General features: G+C 46.9%; 2 protein-coding genes across 2 annotated transcripts; both read left to right on the top strand.

Moving 5' to 3' along the window:
* The first annotated feature begins 8,836 nt into the window (after positions 1 to 8,836).
* Positions 8,837 to 10,527, top strand: LOC117864522 (disease resistance protein RGA5). The gene is made up of 3 exons (XM_034748659.2): positions 8,837 to 9,216; positions 9,372 to 9,450; positions 9,603 to 10,527. Exons 1-3 carry the CDS (start codon positions 9,211 to 9,213, stop codon positions 10,085 to 10,087), a joined length of 570 nt encoding a protein of 189 aa, XP_034604550.1. The 5' UTR covers positions 8,837 to 9,210; the 3' UTR covers positions 10,088 to 10,527.
* A 2,516-nt stretch (positions 10,528 to 13,043) lies between these two features.
* Positions 13,044 to 14,230, top strand: LOC140223471 (uncharacterized; the record flags this gene model as incomplete). The annotated part of the gene is made up of 2 exons (XM_072295311.1): positions 13,044 to 13,155; positions 13,251 to 14,230. Coding segments are annotated over 2 exons (687 nt in total), but the record flags the coding sequence as incomplete, so codon positions are not given.
* Between the last annotated feature and the right edge of the window lie 400 nt (positions 14,231 to 14,630).

Raw genomic sequence — 14,630 nt, 5'->3', positions numbered from 1 at the left:
GGCGCGGCTTGCCTAGCTGCGACTGGGTGAGGCACTGTCGCGCCACATACGCTTAATAGGAACACTCAAGCTCCCGTAACAAAATGAGGGGATGGAAATATGGAAGTGTGGTGGTGGTTGGATTGGATAAAAGTATAATCACTTGAGATCACTCAACAAGATCAACTAGCATCGAAGATTACTCGACGGGTTTCTCAAATAGGATAACTCGGAGGTTACTCGACGAGATCAACTAGCATTGGAGGTTATTCTACGGGTATCACAAGGAAGAGCAACGCTCAATTCTCAAATCATATCAAATTCATCAACTCCCCGACAGATTACATATCATCCCTTTATATAGAGAGTGAGAGACACACACACTAAATACTTGAACTCTTAGGAAAACTAAATGGGCACTTAGGAAAATATTGGTGTTTTATACCCATCAACCTACCAATCTTGGTATCCCGAGGTAGTAGATTGCTTGGTGGGGGATTGCTGAACCTGGAACTCGAAGGTAAAAGCGAGGACACAAGACACGGATTTATACAGGTTCGAGCCGCCAGAGTAGCGTAATACCCTACATCCTATTTTGGGTGTTGTATATTGCGCCCTGCGCTTGGGTGTTGTTTGATGTTGAGGATTTGGTCATCTGTTGCGGTTCTATCAGGTTTTTACCTACCAATCTAGGAACCACTGCTCTCCTTTATATACTCCAGGGGGCGAGATTACTAGTCGGTTATAAGGTAGGAGTCCTAATAGGATTACAAGGTATGAGTCCTAGTAGGATTACAAGGGAATCCTAGTAGGAGTCCGTCTTTTTCCTTCCTTGCAGGTACTGGGGATCTATCCCCGATAAGCCCTCGAGCGCTTCATAGTCTAATGTAGCAGTCTTTGAGTACTTTTTAGATTCTCGTTGAGTAGTATTAGTGCTCCTCAAGTACTTTGTCTGGCTGAATTTTTAAAGTTCATCAAAACTTCTATGAGGCAATGGTGTGCTCAAGTCTTGATCATCTTGATTTTGTAATCTTCATCTTTCGAATATGATATGGAGGGCGGCAGAAGTCGCACTCCATATGGAGTAGCCCTGAAGCCTTAGGTTGAATCGAAGAATCAGGCTGAGGGTTAATAAAATTTTGAATCTTCTTCTTTCATCTTGAAAAAAATCAACTGTTGGGTGTAGCTTATCAGCCCCCGAGCCATGGAATGATTAAATAATCAATCCAAGAGTCTTTAGTCTTCACGCAAGTCATCATCCGAGTTGTATTGCGGCGTTCATCCCCCGAGCTTATGCGCCAGGTGAGCCGTAGAAGCCACATCAAGTAGTTATTGGCGCTTAGCCCCCGAGCTTGGAAGCTAGCTTAGACATTGGAAATATTCCGAGTAGTAATTGGCGCTTAGCCCCCGAGCCTGGGAGCTAGCGGAGCTATTGTAGGTACGCTGAGTGTCCTGGAGAGTCGTCGCCAAAGCTTTAGTGATGAATATAATGTAAATGTTGTGTGTCATGCTCTTGTTTCAGCCATATTTTCCCAAGTAGTTAGCCTGTTACATTTATGACTCACAGTCCCTGTTTAGCCATTGCCATTGCGTATGAGATTTTTGTCTCGTGTACGCGTATTGGCACTGCTGCTACGGAGATCTTTGTCTCGCGCCCTAGCATTTAGACATGATAGAAGATCCGAGCCTTTCACGGATTTGAGCATATTCAATTCGAGGAGATTAGTGATTGTTAAGAGTAGATAACAAAAATAAGTAGTCAACATTGCGATAAAAAAGATACCGCGATTGCGCGTGAAGTAGTCATTGAGACTTTTCTGCCTTTTAGCGAGGAGAGCGTGTGTTGCCGCGCATAGGATTTGTGCCTCCTTAGGGTATAGCCGCTGCGAGCCTCCAGCACTCAGTGCACTAAACCCATGACCGTAGCCTCCGAAATTCAATGTACCATGGTGATGATCTGAGATCATACATACTTACCGTGATGGTCCAAGTACGTGTCGACGAACGAGTTTCATGAACCATGACCAACTGTCGTTGTTCTCACTCTCGGCCAAGGGAAAAGCTAGAGGCACAAGCTGTTATTATGGATCTACAGCAACAACCATCATTAGTGTACCCTTATACTTCCCGGTCAAGAATGTAGCGTCAACAAGTATCACAGGATGACAACGTTGGAAAGACACACGACATTGTGGGAAGCAACAAAAAACCCTTTGGAGGACGTGCTTAAAAACACCATTATTAGGTTGCATCATGCCGGATGTGTGAGGGAACTATTTTATCCCGGGATTGTAGTAGGCCATAGCGGTGAGGACCCTAGGAACTATGCCATATGACTTCATCCAGTCTCCCAAAAGTAGTGCAATGGTGTGTTGTTTTGCCCGCCATGCCTTTAAATACTTGACACGATATCCACTAAAGGCAAATATGGACTCCATGAGAGATGGTACTGATATCTCACTGTCGGCACGGACAATGCCTAGGATGCGCCGCCCAAGATACGTAGCTGTGCACTGGGCGTGCACTCGCTTCGGCTGAGAAGAACCGCAAGTATGAGGTTGCACAACTATTGAAATCCTTCATTGTCCTGTGCTTCTAATTAGGTGCGACCATACATGCCACATGCATCCTTGCTTGCACATGACATTATTCCTTAGGTTCTTGTCAGAGTGAACTATACTGAAAGGCTTATATAACCTCACTGCGTAGGCAGCCAAGAAAAACTTGAGCTCCTCAAGACTGTTGAACTTCATTCCCTTCTTAATCACTGGATTCTCACTATAGGGTATCCCTTCCGAATTCACCATAGTAGATTCACATATGGCTTTGTAAACCATGCTTATGTCCTTAGCATTAGGAACGGATGGGAGTTTGATATGACATTCCTTCAACAACTGCAACTCATTAAGGGTGTAATCAAAATATTGATCCACACAACCAATATCCTCTACATCATGCACGGTTGTAGTGTTGACCTACGGCCCATCCTCCTCAGATTGTGACTCCTCCTCCCATTCAGACCCATCTCCGACTACTACATCTTCATGTGCGTTGGCGTAACCATCTTCTACCCCATCCTCCTCCTCAAAGTCATCATCTTCGGAACCTAGAGATATGTCATCATCATATATGTTTGCTTCTTCCCACTCAAAAGTATCATTGGAAAAATCACCATTCGCAATGGCCAAACCAAAATCAGATTGGCTTTCACCTAAACTATGATGTGAAATTGTTGACTCTTGGGTACCATTCTCAACCACTAACCGAACTTCATCTCTCAAGGCAACATTTGCGCTAGGCCTAGGACAAATATCAACTACCACCTCCAAACATACAACATTTGCATGCTCAACTACCTCCTTATATTGCTTCCAATTAAACTCGGATGCCAAGTTCATAAGAACATAATGAGGTCTAGCTTTCCCACGATCAAAACAGCCTCTCAATGTCATCTCATCTACTCCACATCCATACTTTCTCATTGCACGGTCAACTAAATCTTTAAAACTTGGACGAGCATCGAACAATTCCACTACCTCCTTCATATTCTCAAACTCCCCATTCTCTTTCACAATCCCACCATGAAACAAATGAACTAAACAATCCATCTATAAAATACAAAATATAGCTCATTTCCTACGAACAAAAACAATAAACTACATTAATTATACAAATAATGTTGGAGCTATACCCTAGAGGCAACCATAGAGATGATGATATTCCATTTGTATCCATGATTTATATTGTGTTCCTTGAATATCCATGAAAGGCTACTTGAATTGATTTGCAATTATGTGAATTGTATGTGGAACTCTTTACTTGTATGGTTATTCTAAAGTTGTCCGTAGTTGGAGTTTATGTGAGGACACACATGAATATTAGACTAGTACATGTATTAGTTGATGACTATGTTTCACAAGTCATGGACACGGAGAAGTCAAACTAATAATATAGGCGTATGTGGAGACATGTGTTAGGACTGAACCAACATGAGAAGTGGTTCTCTCTTTACTCAACATGTACGCTTTGTCCTTAGACCTAAGATTGTCGCATGTACTTAAGATGTGGATCAACCTACTTAGGGGCTATCAAACGCTACACCATAACAGGGTAGTTATAAAGGTGGCTTTCGGGTTTGTCAAGAAACATGCTGTGAGGCATGGTCAGTCAAGACGGGATTTGCCCCTCTCTACTTGAGAGAGATATCTCTAGGCCCCTCGAGTGATCAGATCAAGAAATGCATGGTCATGCTACGTAAGATTAAGGGTTAACCTACAAAGGGATTCCGAATCACATAATCGAGAAAAGAGTGGTCGGCTTGGAGCTAGACCAAATATCGTGAGGCAAAGGGAATAGCATGTACGTGATGATGTGATGGTTCGTCTGATATGATCTTCGTGTGCATATAGGAGTTAGCACGTCTTGCTAGAGGCCGCTACTAACTATTGGCCGAGTAGAAGTACTCAGGCCATGTCTATATGCATATGAACCTATAGGGTCACACACTTAAGGGGCTGGAAGCCCAATTCGGATATGATCTGAATTGGACCACGTTTAGGAGTACTAATGGGCCTCGGACCCAGAGGGCCGTCAGTGACTCATTTATAGGGGAGGGGGTGCCCTAGGGTTTTAACCCTTTTGGCCAAGCAGCAGCCACCCCCCTCCATGTCCTCGCCTTGTTGCATCTCGCGGACCTAGCAGTCCGGTTTGCAACACTTCCTCCCTGCACATGTGGATACCTTGGAGGTGTTGCATTTGCAGCACTTGGACGAGCTGTCACGCGAGAGCTTGACGAGATGACGAGGAGTCTGACGAGCCGACGACGAGTTTGGCGAGCCGCGACACGAGAAGGACGTCGCTGCACGTGGACGAGTTGATGAGGAGCTGCTCGACGTCCACGTGATCGACTACGTGTGTTCAACTTCGTTGCCCCGACGCGATTCTACATCTTCCGCACCAGTGCGTCGAGTGGTAATCTCGTGATCCATATACGACAGTTTTCTTGGTTTATGTGGTAGAAATTTTTGTTTTGCGCTAGGGTAGCCTACCTCGTATCCCAACAAATAAACCTACACATGCTATGTACACTACACCAATACATCAACAACTATATAAATCAATGCATGCAACTACTTCTACATGTTAAAATCGTTGGCAGAGCTGACTGCGTATGAACTAAGCATCCATTACTACATAACAAACTTATAAATCATGAAAATTTCTAAACAAAATTCTAAACCTAGTTCACCTAAACACTCTCTGATCTACTAAAGGGAACGGTAAAAGAAGGAAAATAGTGGGGGATACCTTCCCAACGACGCGGGGATCGATTCCTCCCACTTTTCCCACCCCGAATCGTTAGATTTGGGGAGATTGGGGGGGGGGCGAGCAAGGGAGGATCCTCAGGTCGGGCTGGAGGAGGAGAAAGAGAGGAGGGAGAGAGAGAAGGAAGGGCTAGCGCGGCTATCAAGTGTTGGCGCTGCCGTGCCGGGCGGTCTGCCGCGACAAGCCTATCCCGCAATGTATGTGGCGCGGCAGCGCCTCACCCAGTCAGCGCCGCTGTGGCGCGGCAGCAGCCGCGGCTAACCGCCGCGCCACGGTGCACGGCACGACCAAAAGGGTCACGTCGTGCAAATAAAGTTAGGGAGAGGTTATTTTTAAAAATAGCTTAAAAAGTTAAAAATAAAAAAATTCATGCTTTGCATGTCGTTATACTCTTCTTGTTTGCTTTGAGAACAGGAACACCCATGAGGCTAGGTAAAGCACATGACTGGCCGATTTGGCACCCAGCTCCGAAGCCAATCGCCGTCCTTCTCTCCCTGAGGAACGCAGAACGGCCGTCACCGTCATCCCAGCCGAACTGCGCACCTGTGCTAATCGCCCGTCGCTGACTCGCTGCTAGGGTCTCGATAGCCTGTCATAGCACTCCGCCGGTAGCCGAGATAGGCCGGGTTTGGCCGTCGTCCGGCCATGTCACCTTAGTTAGCTTCACCACCTGTCTTCTCATGCAAAATCAGAGCCAGAAGTTTATTTGCATGCATTATATATGTCCCAAATATTCTTTTTTTACTAATGGAGGGTTAATTAATCTCCATCCTGTGTGTGTCAAATTTCTTGCTTAACTGGGAAGCCTGCGATTGCACATGTGATTTATTCGGGGTTGCTTCCGTGTGCCGCCGCTCTGTGATTACAGTGTAACCGGATCATTGCAGCAAGTGTTTTGGCGTGCAAAATGCCAGCATGAAGAGATCAGAATGCTGACGTCACGCTGATCATCATACTGTCTCGGTGTACGCTGCCATGGATAAGGATCGTCATTGTTTGTGTGTTTGGCCATGTAATGCCGGTAATAAAAGCACATTGCGGTTAAAAGGAATTTTAACTGATAGTGGTTTCTTAAGATGCGCGCGGACGCGGTGAGAAGCAGCTTGATAGATCAAGGAAAAAAAAAGTCCATAATCAACAGTAAAATACACCGACGATTCCTGAATTTATTTTGTGGTATCATCCGGATCCCCAAACTTTCAAAATACATTTTCAAGTTTTCAAATTTGTCTCAACGTGTCACCTGGATCCCTAAACTCTCAACATGCAGGGTCCATAAACTCTCAAAATACATTTTCAAATCCTAAAACTTGTCACCTGCCGCTGATGGCAATACTTCCTTCTTGCTCGTTGCCTTCACAACCACCTTATGCTAGTGATCAGTGGCGAAGCTAGAGCAAATTGGAGGGGGTGCACTTGCCTTGTGGGTGCATAAAGTTGAGTTGTGAGGGGTGCATATATGATGAAAATTTGTAACTAATCACTTTTTTTACTTTTTGGGGGTGCATTAGAACCCCTAATGATAATATACCTTCACCCTGCTAGTGATCACGCATTTTTGAAATGAACCAGGCAGGAGAGCTGCCGATTATATTAAAAAAAGAAGTTCTAGACCGGAAAGAAACAAGAAAAGGAAAAGAAAAAAACAAAACAAGCTCGTCCGGTTGGATTGGGACATCAACGCGGGTAGCCACTGAACTCAAAAACTGTCACACCCTAGTGATCACGCATGTGTTGCTTGGCGTTTGATTGAAAGATCTTAAAATGCACTTTGAGAGTTTAAGGACTTGGATGACACCCTAAGACAAATTGGGGATCTGATAATGTGTTTTGAGAGTTTAGGGACCCATATGGCATCTTGAGACAAGTTCATGAAACTAAAAATGCATTTTGGGAGTTTAGGGATCGAGATAACACCTCATGCAGCAGTTCACCCGTCCTTCAAATGGATCTGGAAGTCCTCTTGTCAGCATAAACATAAATGGATCTGGAAGTCCTCTTATCAGCATAAATATAAGGTCTTCTTTTGGTTGTTACATAAAGACCAACTGAGCACACGGAATATCTTAAGATGGAATATCTTAAGAAGAAAGGGAATGTCGTTGCCAAGCTACAATTGTGTGTTGTGCCAGACAACACCCGAAGAAATAACAGAACATCTCTTCCTGCACTGCGCCTTTGCCCAAGACTGCTGGAATATGATCAGTGTCTGTTCCTTTAAAAAAAAGAGATAACACCTCGTGCCAAGTTTACGAACCGTCCGTGTATTTTACTCATAGATCAATTATGCGGTGGTTGCCACGGAATGAATGAATTCCCTTCCCTGCTAGATAGATAGCCATCTTACAATCTCGTGTTGGTCTGTTGGTCCACACGATCTATGGCAGTCCACAAGTGATCAATCAGATTCCAGTTACTACCTTCATCACCCGAGTTGGAGGAGCCCCCACCTGAGTGCAGATCTCGGGGCGGCTCCGGGAAATGAAAAATCTGAGTGTGGATGGCACCTGAAATGCTAAATCATGAGTAAGCTTTACCGTTTGAATCACGAAACTAAACCGAGCTCTAGTCCTTGGAATTCATTTTTCCAGATAGGTGGAACTATTCTTACTGTTTTTTAGGAACACGCAATTGATGCTCACCGAACCACAATAAGCCGTTCTTTCAAACCTTTTTTCCCATAACGCTTCGAACGACACAAGAAGAACTGCTATGTCGTAAGCAATATAATCATGCCATGGCGCCTACCGTCGCTGTCACGCAGGCATCACCTTCGTCTGAGATCTAGAAAGAAGGGATCCTATTGGGACATGGAGTTTTCACATGTACATGTGACCACATGGGTTATTGAGGCCATCCATTTTTGCATCACCAGTGAGATGAATTATGGGTAGGTGAAAAGTATATGGACCGGTACTTGGGTAAATGAAGTGAATCAATAATTAGATGGAGAGAAATCATGGGTAGTTGAAGTGAACCAACGATTGGACACGGAGAAATCATGGATAGATGAAGTGAATTAACGATTCGATGGAGAAAAATAAACGTCTGAGATTGTTCAGCTGATCCGTCACTCAACGCCAGCAACTTGCATGTGTTTTACATTTTCCGGATCAACTTGTCGCCAAGTAGATTGTTCAGCTGATCCGTCGACTCAACGCCAGCAACTTGCATCCTCCTCCACTAGAAATCCTCTCTTGTCCCCCCAGAACAACCCACACTCTCCTCGCTTCTTCAGTATATGGTGAGCGTAACCGCCGTGACAGCGATCCGCGGCACTACTATTCTAATTTCTAACACCGAGTCCTGCGTGCCAAGTTCCGGGGGAGCAAAGTCGCCAACCGCACCGGCCACAACGGAAATTTCCAGCCCATTCTCCCATTGAAATCAGTTAATTGCCAGGACACACCGACCGAGACCCCCAGCAACCTTCAATCACGCGTCGCCATGACGGCAACAACTACCCATCGTGCATACGCATACGCTAGGAATTAGGCTTAGGCCGGGTGACAGACCACCAAGCCTAATAAGACACTACCTGCTCCTAGCAGCATACTGTATTATCGAGCTAGGATGGGATGAGCTCACCTCTCAGGTCTTCCTAGTCAAGTCATTGTGTCGCAGTCGGGGCTCTGCGGGCCTTAAGGGATAAAATATCCTTCAGCAGCGGAAGTGCGACGACTTGACTAATTAATCAAGTCAACTGGCGGTAATTCGCCTGCTAATTAATTGCGTTTGCGTGTATAAAAAGGGAGGTGCCAGTAGTGTGCACACTACTGTTAGGCCAAGGCAAAGCCTCTTTGCTCAAGGTTGAAGAAAAGAGCTAGCAGTGTGCTTAGCTTTGTAGGATCTTGCTTTGTGTTGCCTATCATATAGCTCGCCTGAGTTGTTGGCTTGTCAGAAGAAATGAGGGTGAGAGATCCTGCTAGTTCAGATCTTGTACTTGGATTCTGCCCTTTCTAGCTATCATTATCTCTCTGCACATGTCCTGTGATCAACCACTATAAAACTTTCCTGTTTTTTTCTCCCAACGTTTTTTGATCGTTCGAAATTAACATTATTTGCAGAAGGAGATGATAATCAGGTTGCAGACGACCTCTGAGAAGGGCCACTGCAAAGCTATCAAGGTGGCTGCTGCAATCTCAGGTAAACAAACATACCTTGAAGTCTTTGATACATCGATCCCTTAATCGCCTAGCTAGGTCTCTTCTATTCTCATCAGAGGAAATAAAAGTTTCTATATAGTACTATTTGTCCTAGTGGTGACGTGTGCTTTGAATCGTTAATTCATCGAGCAGGGGTGGAGTCCGTGACGATCGCCGGCGAGGACAAGAACCTGCTGCTGGTGATCGGCGTCGGGGTCGACTCCAACCGCATCACCGAGAAGCTGCGCCGCAAGGTGGGCCACGCGGAGGTGGTCGAGCTGCGCACCGTCGACGCCGCCGACGAGCTCGGCGGCCTCGCCGCCGCCGAGCACGCGTACCGCTACCACCCGAGCCCGAGCCCCTACAAGTACACGGCGGCCGCGCGCGACCACCATTACTACGCCGCCGGCAGGGCGGACCACCGCTACTACACCGGCGGCGGCGGCGGCGGATCGGCGTACGCGCCGCAGATAATGACCCCGCGGGCCGACTACTACTACGGCGGCGGCGGAGGGTACCCGGCGGCGCAGTACCAGCAGCAGCACGACTACTTCTACCACCCGGCGGCGGCCGCCAACACGCACACGGTGGTGCACCACGAGTACGCGAGCGACCCCAACAGCTGCTCCGTCATGTGAGGCGTTAGTTGCCCGGATGCTGCGTGTTTCCCGTGATCTGGGAAAGAACTTCCTGTTGCAAACCATCCGTTGTCGTCGTCAGTTGGTGCGGTGACCCGGTGTTACAGTCACATGCAGACACTACGCTAGCTACTTCCTGATTCCGTGTAATTAGTGTACAGCAAGAAGTACAGGCGTGGCTGCGTGAACCTGTGTGTGTACGTACTCCAGCTACAAGCTTTCCTACTACGGCACCAAGTGCAAGCTTGTTTGAAACAAAGGGACATGGCTAGGACATGTGTGCAATCTCTAGCTCAGGAGCAAAGTTGAATAGCTGATGAGTGTCATGTTGGTCTCTTAGAGATCATGCTTGTGGTTGAATAATGCTGCTTGCAGACCAAACTTTCAAATGCGAATTTCAACTTTTTTTAAAAAAATTCAATCTAATTTTATCTTTGCGATGTGAAGTTTCTGCTACGTATTTGAAAACCTGCTGAAATGAAAATCGACACCACGAATTGAGCACAGCTCGGTTGGTTATGTTTCTGGTGGTGAAATTGAATCTATCCGCCCAGTTCCGAGTTCTTAATTTAGCACAAATGCTCATATTTTTTTCTACGGGATCCCCCTAAACACATCATTTTCAACTCCACGCATACGATTGATCCTGTTTTTCTTACTAGTTCCCAGTGTAGAAATATTTCACTGGAATATTCCTTGTGTTAATTAGCAAACATTTCAGGTTGGTAAAGGTCAATAGTCACTTCTCGGTTACTATTAAAAATAAGAAAAATAAATACTAACATATATAAGATGAGGCATGCAGCAGTACAATATACTACAATATACCTCTTAGTTGATTCCTGTCCTTTTTCTGATAAAAATTGTGATCGCAAGAGCTGCCTAATCACAAAAGTAAGCTCTAGCATCTCCAACTTTGATATCCCCTGTCCTTTCCAATGCAAGGTTTTCCTTTCATGTTATCCGGATCTGACTGCATCCACTGATCCTACGCCGTCTTTCGTGCTCGTGTAGGATAAGCACGCCTGCTCAGTTAGCGGAACCAACCACAGGTTCCCAAGTCAATTCTTCCGCGCACTCAAACCGTGTTCTAGAAATACAAATTCAAGCATCCTGACAACATCTACTCCTCTGCTAGTGGCATTTTTCTTTCCCTGCGCTACGCCTACGCGTATAGACGATGACGTGCTCGTGGCGACGCCAACCTCTAGCGAGCTGCAGACGTCAGGCGTAGAGAAGTTTGGTCAGATTTGCGGCATCTACCTCGCAACTGCTCTAAGATTCTTCTCGGCCGTCATTCGTCAGAATCGTCGTGTCTCGCGTACTGAACAAAATAGGAGTAACAACAAACATGCCGTGACAGTCACTGACTGAATTTTGTATGTAAACGGTGGACATCTCAGTCATGGACAGATGGACTCCGGTCATGGTTACTTCTTACTTCGCTGGCAAGTGGAAGACAAAGTAAATGACGCAAAAATTTGATCTTGGACTGCAAATACTGGATTATCCTAGGGTCTTTTCTGCATATACCGAAGGCAAGTTTGTCCTTAGTTCGTGGTTGATGAAGATTAGCCAACTACTGAAACGACCACTCCAACCCTTGGATCATGACATCAACTCCAACCTTCGCCATTATTCATCATGCTTAGTCGCAAAAGTGTAAGGCCCTGTTTGGTTTGACCTTATATTTAGGGACTAAACTCCTCTTTAGTTAGGGACTAAAGTATAATCTTCCTTTTTGTTATAGTGACTAAAGGACATTAAATGAGATGAACAATAACCAACTTGCCCATGATCATTGTTGCCCCAGCCTTTTTCCTTCTCTGCCTCCCCACGCAGGCAAGCACAGCACACGTGCGAGCGGCGGCGGCCCGACGAGCGGCCGATGGGCTGGGGCCGGCGGGGCGGGTGGCGGGGAGGGTGGGAGTGGCTGGCGGGCCGGGAGCAACGGGCAGGTGGCCGGGGGCGAGGCGGGTGGCCGAGGGCAGAGGGGGCCAGTGGGGTGGGGTGGGGTGGGGTGGGGTGGTGGGGGGGGAGCTGGTCACGGACGGGCATTAATGAGGGGTACAGGGCGTTCACGGTACCTTTTAGTTCTTATAAGCAACCATTTGTGAACTAAATGACTAAATTTTAGAGACTAAAAGGGACTAAATTTTAGTCCTTGAGGGCAAACCATAAGGCCATGTTTAGTTACCCCCAAATTCCCAACTTTGGCACTATGCAAAAAGAAGATTCCCCATCACATCAAACTTGCGGTACATGCATGGACTACTAAATGTAGACGAAATCAAAAACTAATTGCACAATTTTGTTGTACTTTGCGAGACGAATCTTTTGAGCCTAATTAGTCAATGTTTGGACAATAATTCACAAATACAAACGAAATGCTACAGTTGCGCATTTATGGTAAAATGTCAATTTGGCCACTCCCAAATTGGAAACTAACAAGGCCTAAGTTACGTTGCATAAAGCTGGACCATTTGGGATGGCATTGTTTGACTCGGGCACGTAAAGTCTGCGATGTCGAGTCGCCATCAACTTCTCCTGAAGTTCTGAACCGCCATACCGGATTGCTGAAACTTTATTTAACCTCTGCTTAATTCTTTTCAAATTTCAACCAAGAGTCGCCTGGAGCAGTTATGAGTTTACTAATCTAAAACAGTAAAAAAATTGCAACCATTAACGTCACGGAGAAAAAAAGAGATGGGAGCTGGGGTAGTATAGATCAGTCTGACCAGTTTCCAGCGCACCTCCTGCAGGTACTCTGAATGTACTACTATGCCGTGAGAGGCAAAAACATTCCATCTTCCCTGAGCAACGACCAAATTGGCTTTATAATTGGGTTCCCATCGAACGGTGTTGCAGACTTACACTTGCACAAGCATGAGGGTAAGAACTAATTTCTCCTCAAACTCTCTACTTCTGCTAATGCTCATGTTTAGCAACAACTTAACTAACACCTGAGTTATTGCCGAAATTTCTTCAGAAGGAGATAATCATTCGAATGCAGCCGGATTCCGACAAGGGCCGTAACAAGGCTCTGAAAGTGGCAGCTTCAGTCAGCGGTATGGTACCACATACCCATTGTCCTTCGTGAAACCGATCGAGTCCATCCGAATTTCTTGGGCAATGACATGGAAGCGTACGTGACATTGGCCAGGGGTCGAGTCGGTGACGGTGACCGGTGCCGGCAAGGACCAGCTGCTGGTGATCGGCGACGGCGTGGACGCGGGCAAGCTGACAAGGAAGCTGCAGAAGGAGGTCGGCGAGGCCGAGATCGTGGAGCTTCGGACTCTGCCTGGCCGTACAACCAGCGCCGTGTCCAAGGACGTCGTCGTCACGCTGTCCCCGTACCAGCGGCACCCCACTCCCGGCCGGAGCGTGCCCGGAGGCGGCTGCATCGAGTGCCCGGTCGCCGCCGCCTCGCGGTGGCCCGGCGAGCAGAGCAGGCAGGGGGTCGGCTACTACCACCGCACCCCCAGCCCAGGATACTACCAGCACTGCGCGCCGTCGCCGTTGGCTGCTGGGCAAGGCAGCTACGGCTACGCGGGGGGCAGCGCCGGCGGCGGCAGCTTGTACGCGCGCGAGGTGGCGCGCAGCCACCCCGCGAACTACTCCCCGATGATCGCGCGCCACGACCTGCGCGCCGTGGGCCACACGCCGCCGCGCGCGACGGCAGGCGGTGAGGGGCGAGAGCACGGCGGTGGCGGGCCCAACTGCTGCTCGATATTGTAGCGCGTTTTTTTTTCTTCTGCCGTTTCGGCACATCAAAGCTGCGTGTGTGCTCATGCCCAAGAGCTATTTGCAGGTTGTGTGCGTGTATTGCCAACAAAAAGGAAACTTAATTTGCAGTTACATTTTTTCATGGGGAGTGCTAGCGCCCGGACGTCCGATAATTTTATTTTATCGAACGCTCTGTTGCAACATTGAAAAATAACTATCGAAACATTAAAAATCAACACTTGCAACACCGAGGATTGCAACACCGAGGATTGCAACACCTTTACGTGCATGAAACATCCCGAATTGCTTCGTGCAACATTCAAAACAGACACATTGCAACAACAAAAAAACATCTCTTACAACATTGCAACAACGAAAGAAGAAGAGATGAAACAAAGAAAACAACTATATGCAACATCATGAACAAGTTGGTGCAACACCCGATTGCTGGCACGTCAGACTGTTGCAAAACAGATGAAACATCAAAAGCCACCGTTGTAACATCCAAAAATAACTATTGCAACACCATGAGGTACCTATTGCAACACTCAGATCCACGACAACCAGCCTGTCGCCGAAGGTCGTCCACCATGGCCGCCGCCCGATCCTTCCCTGCTCGGATCTCGCTGGGGTCGGGGAGAGGGCCACCGGATCTGGTGCAACACCGATTGCTAGCAAGTCAGATTGTTGCAAAACAGATGAAATATCAAAAGCCATCGTTGCAACATCCAAAAATAACTATTGCAACACCTTGAGGTACCTATTGCAACACTCAGATCCACGACAACCAGCCTGCCACTGAAGGTCGTCCACCATG

Source organism: Setaria viridis, chromosome 7, assembly GCF_005286985.2.
Source record: "Setaria viridis chromosome 7, Setaria_viridis_v4.0, whole genome shotgun sequence".
Lineage (NCBI taxonomy): Eukaryota > Viridiplantae > Streptophyta > Magnoliopsida > Poales > Poaceae > Setaria > Setaria viridis.
This window is presented reverse-complemented; position numbering and strand designations above follow the sequence as displayed.

Bases quoted from the DNA above. Each gene is read 5' to 3' on its own strand.
- LOC117864522 (XM_034748659.2), top strand. The intron at 9,451-9,602 runs GTAAACAAACAT...TTCATCGAGCAG, and splicing joins GGTGGCTGCTGCAATCTCAG to GGGTGGAGTCCGTGACGATC.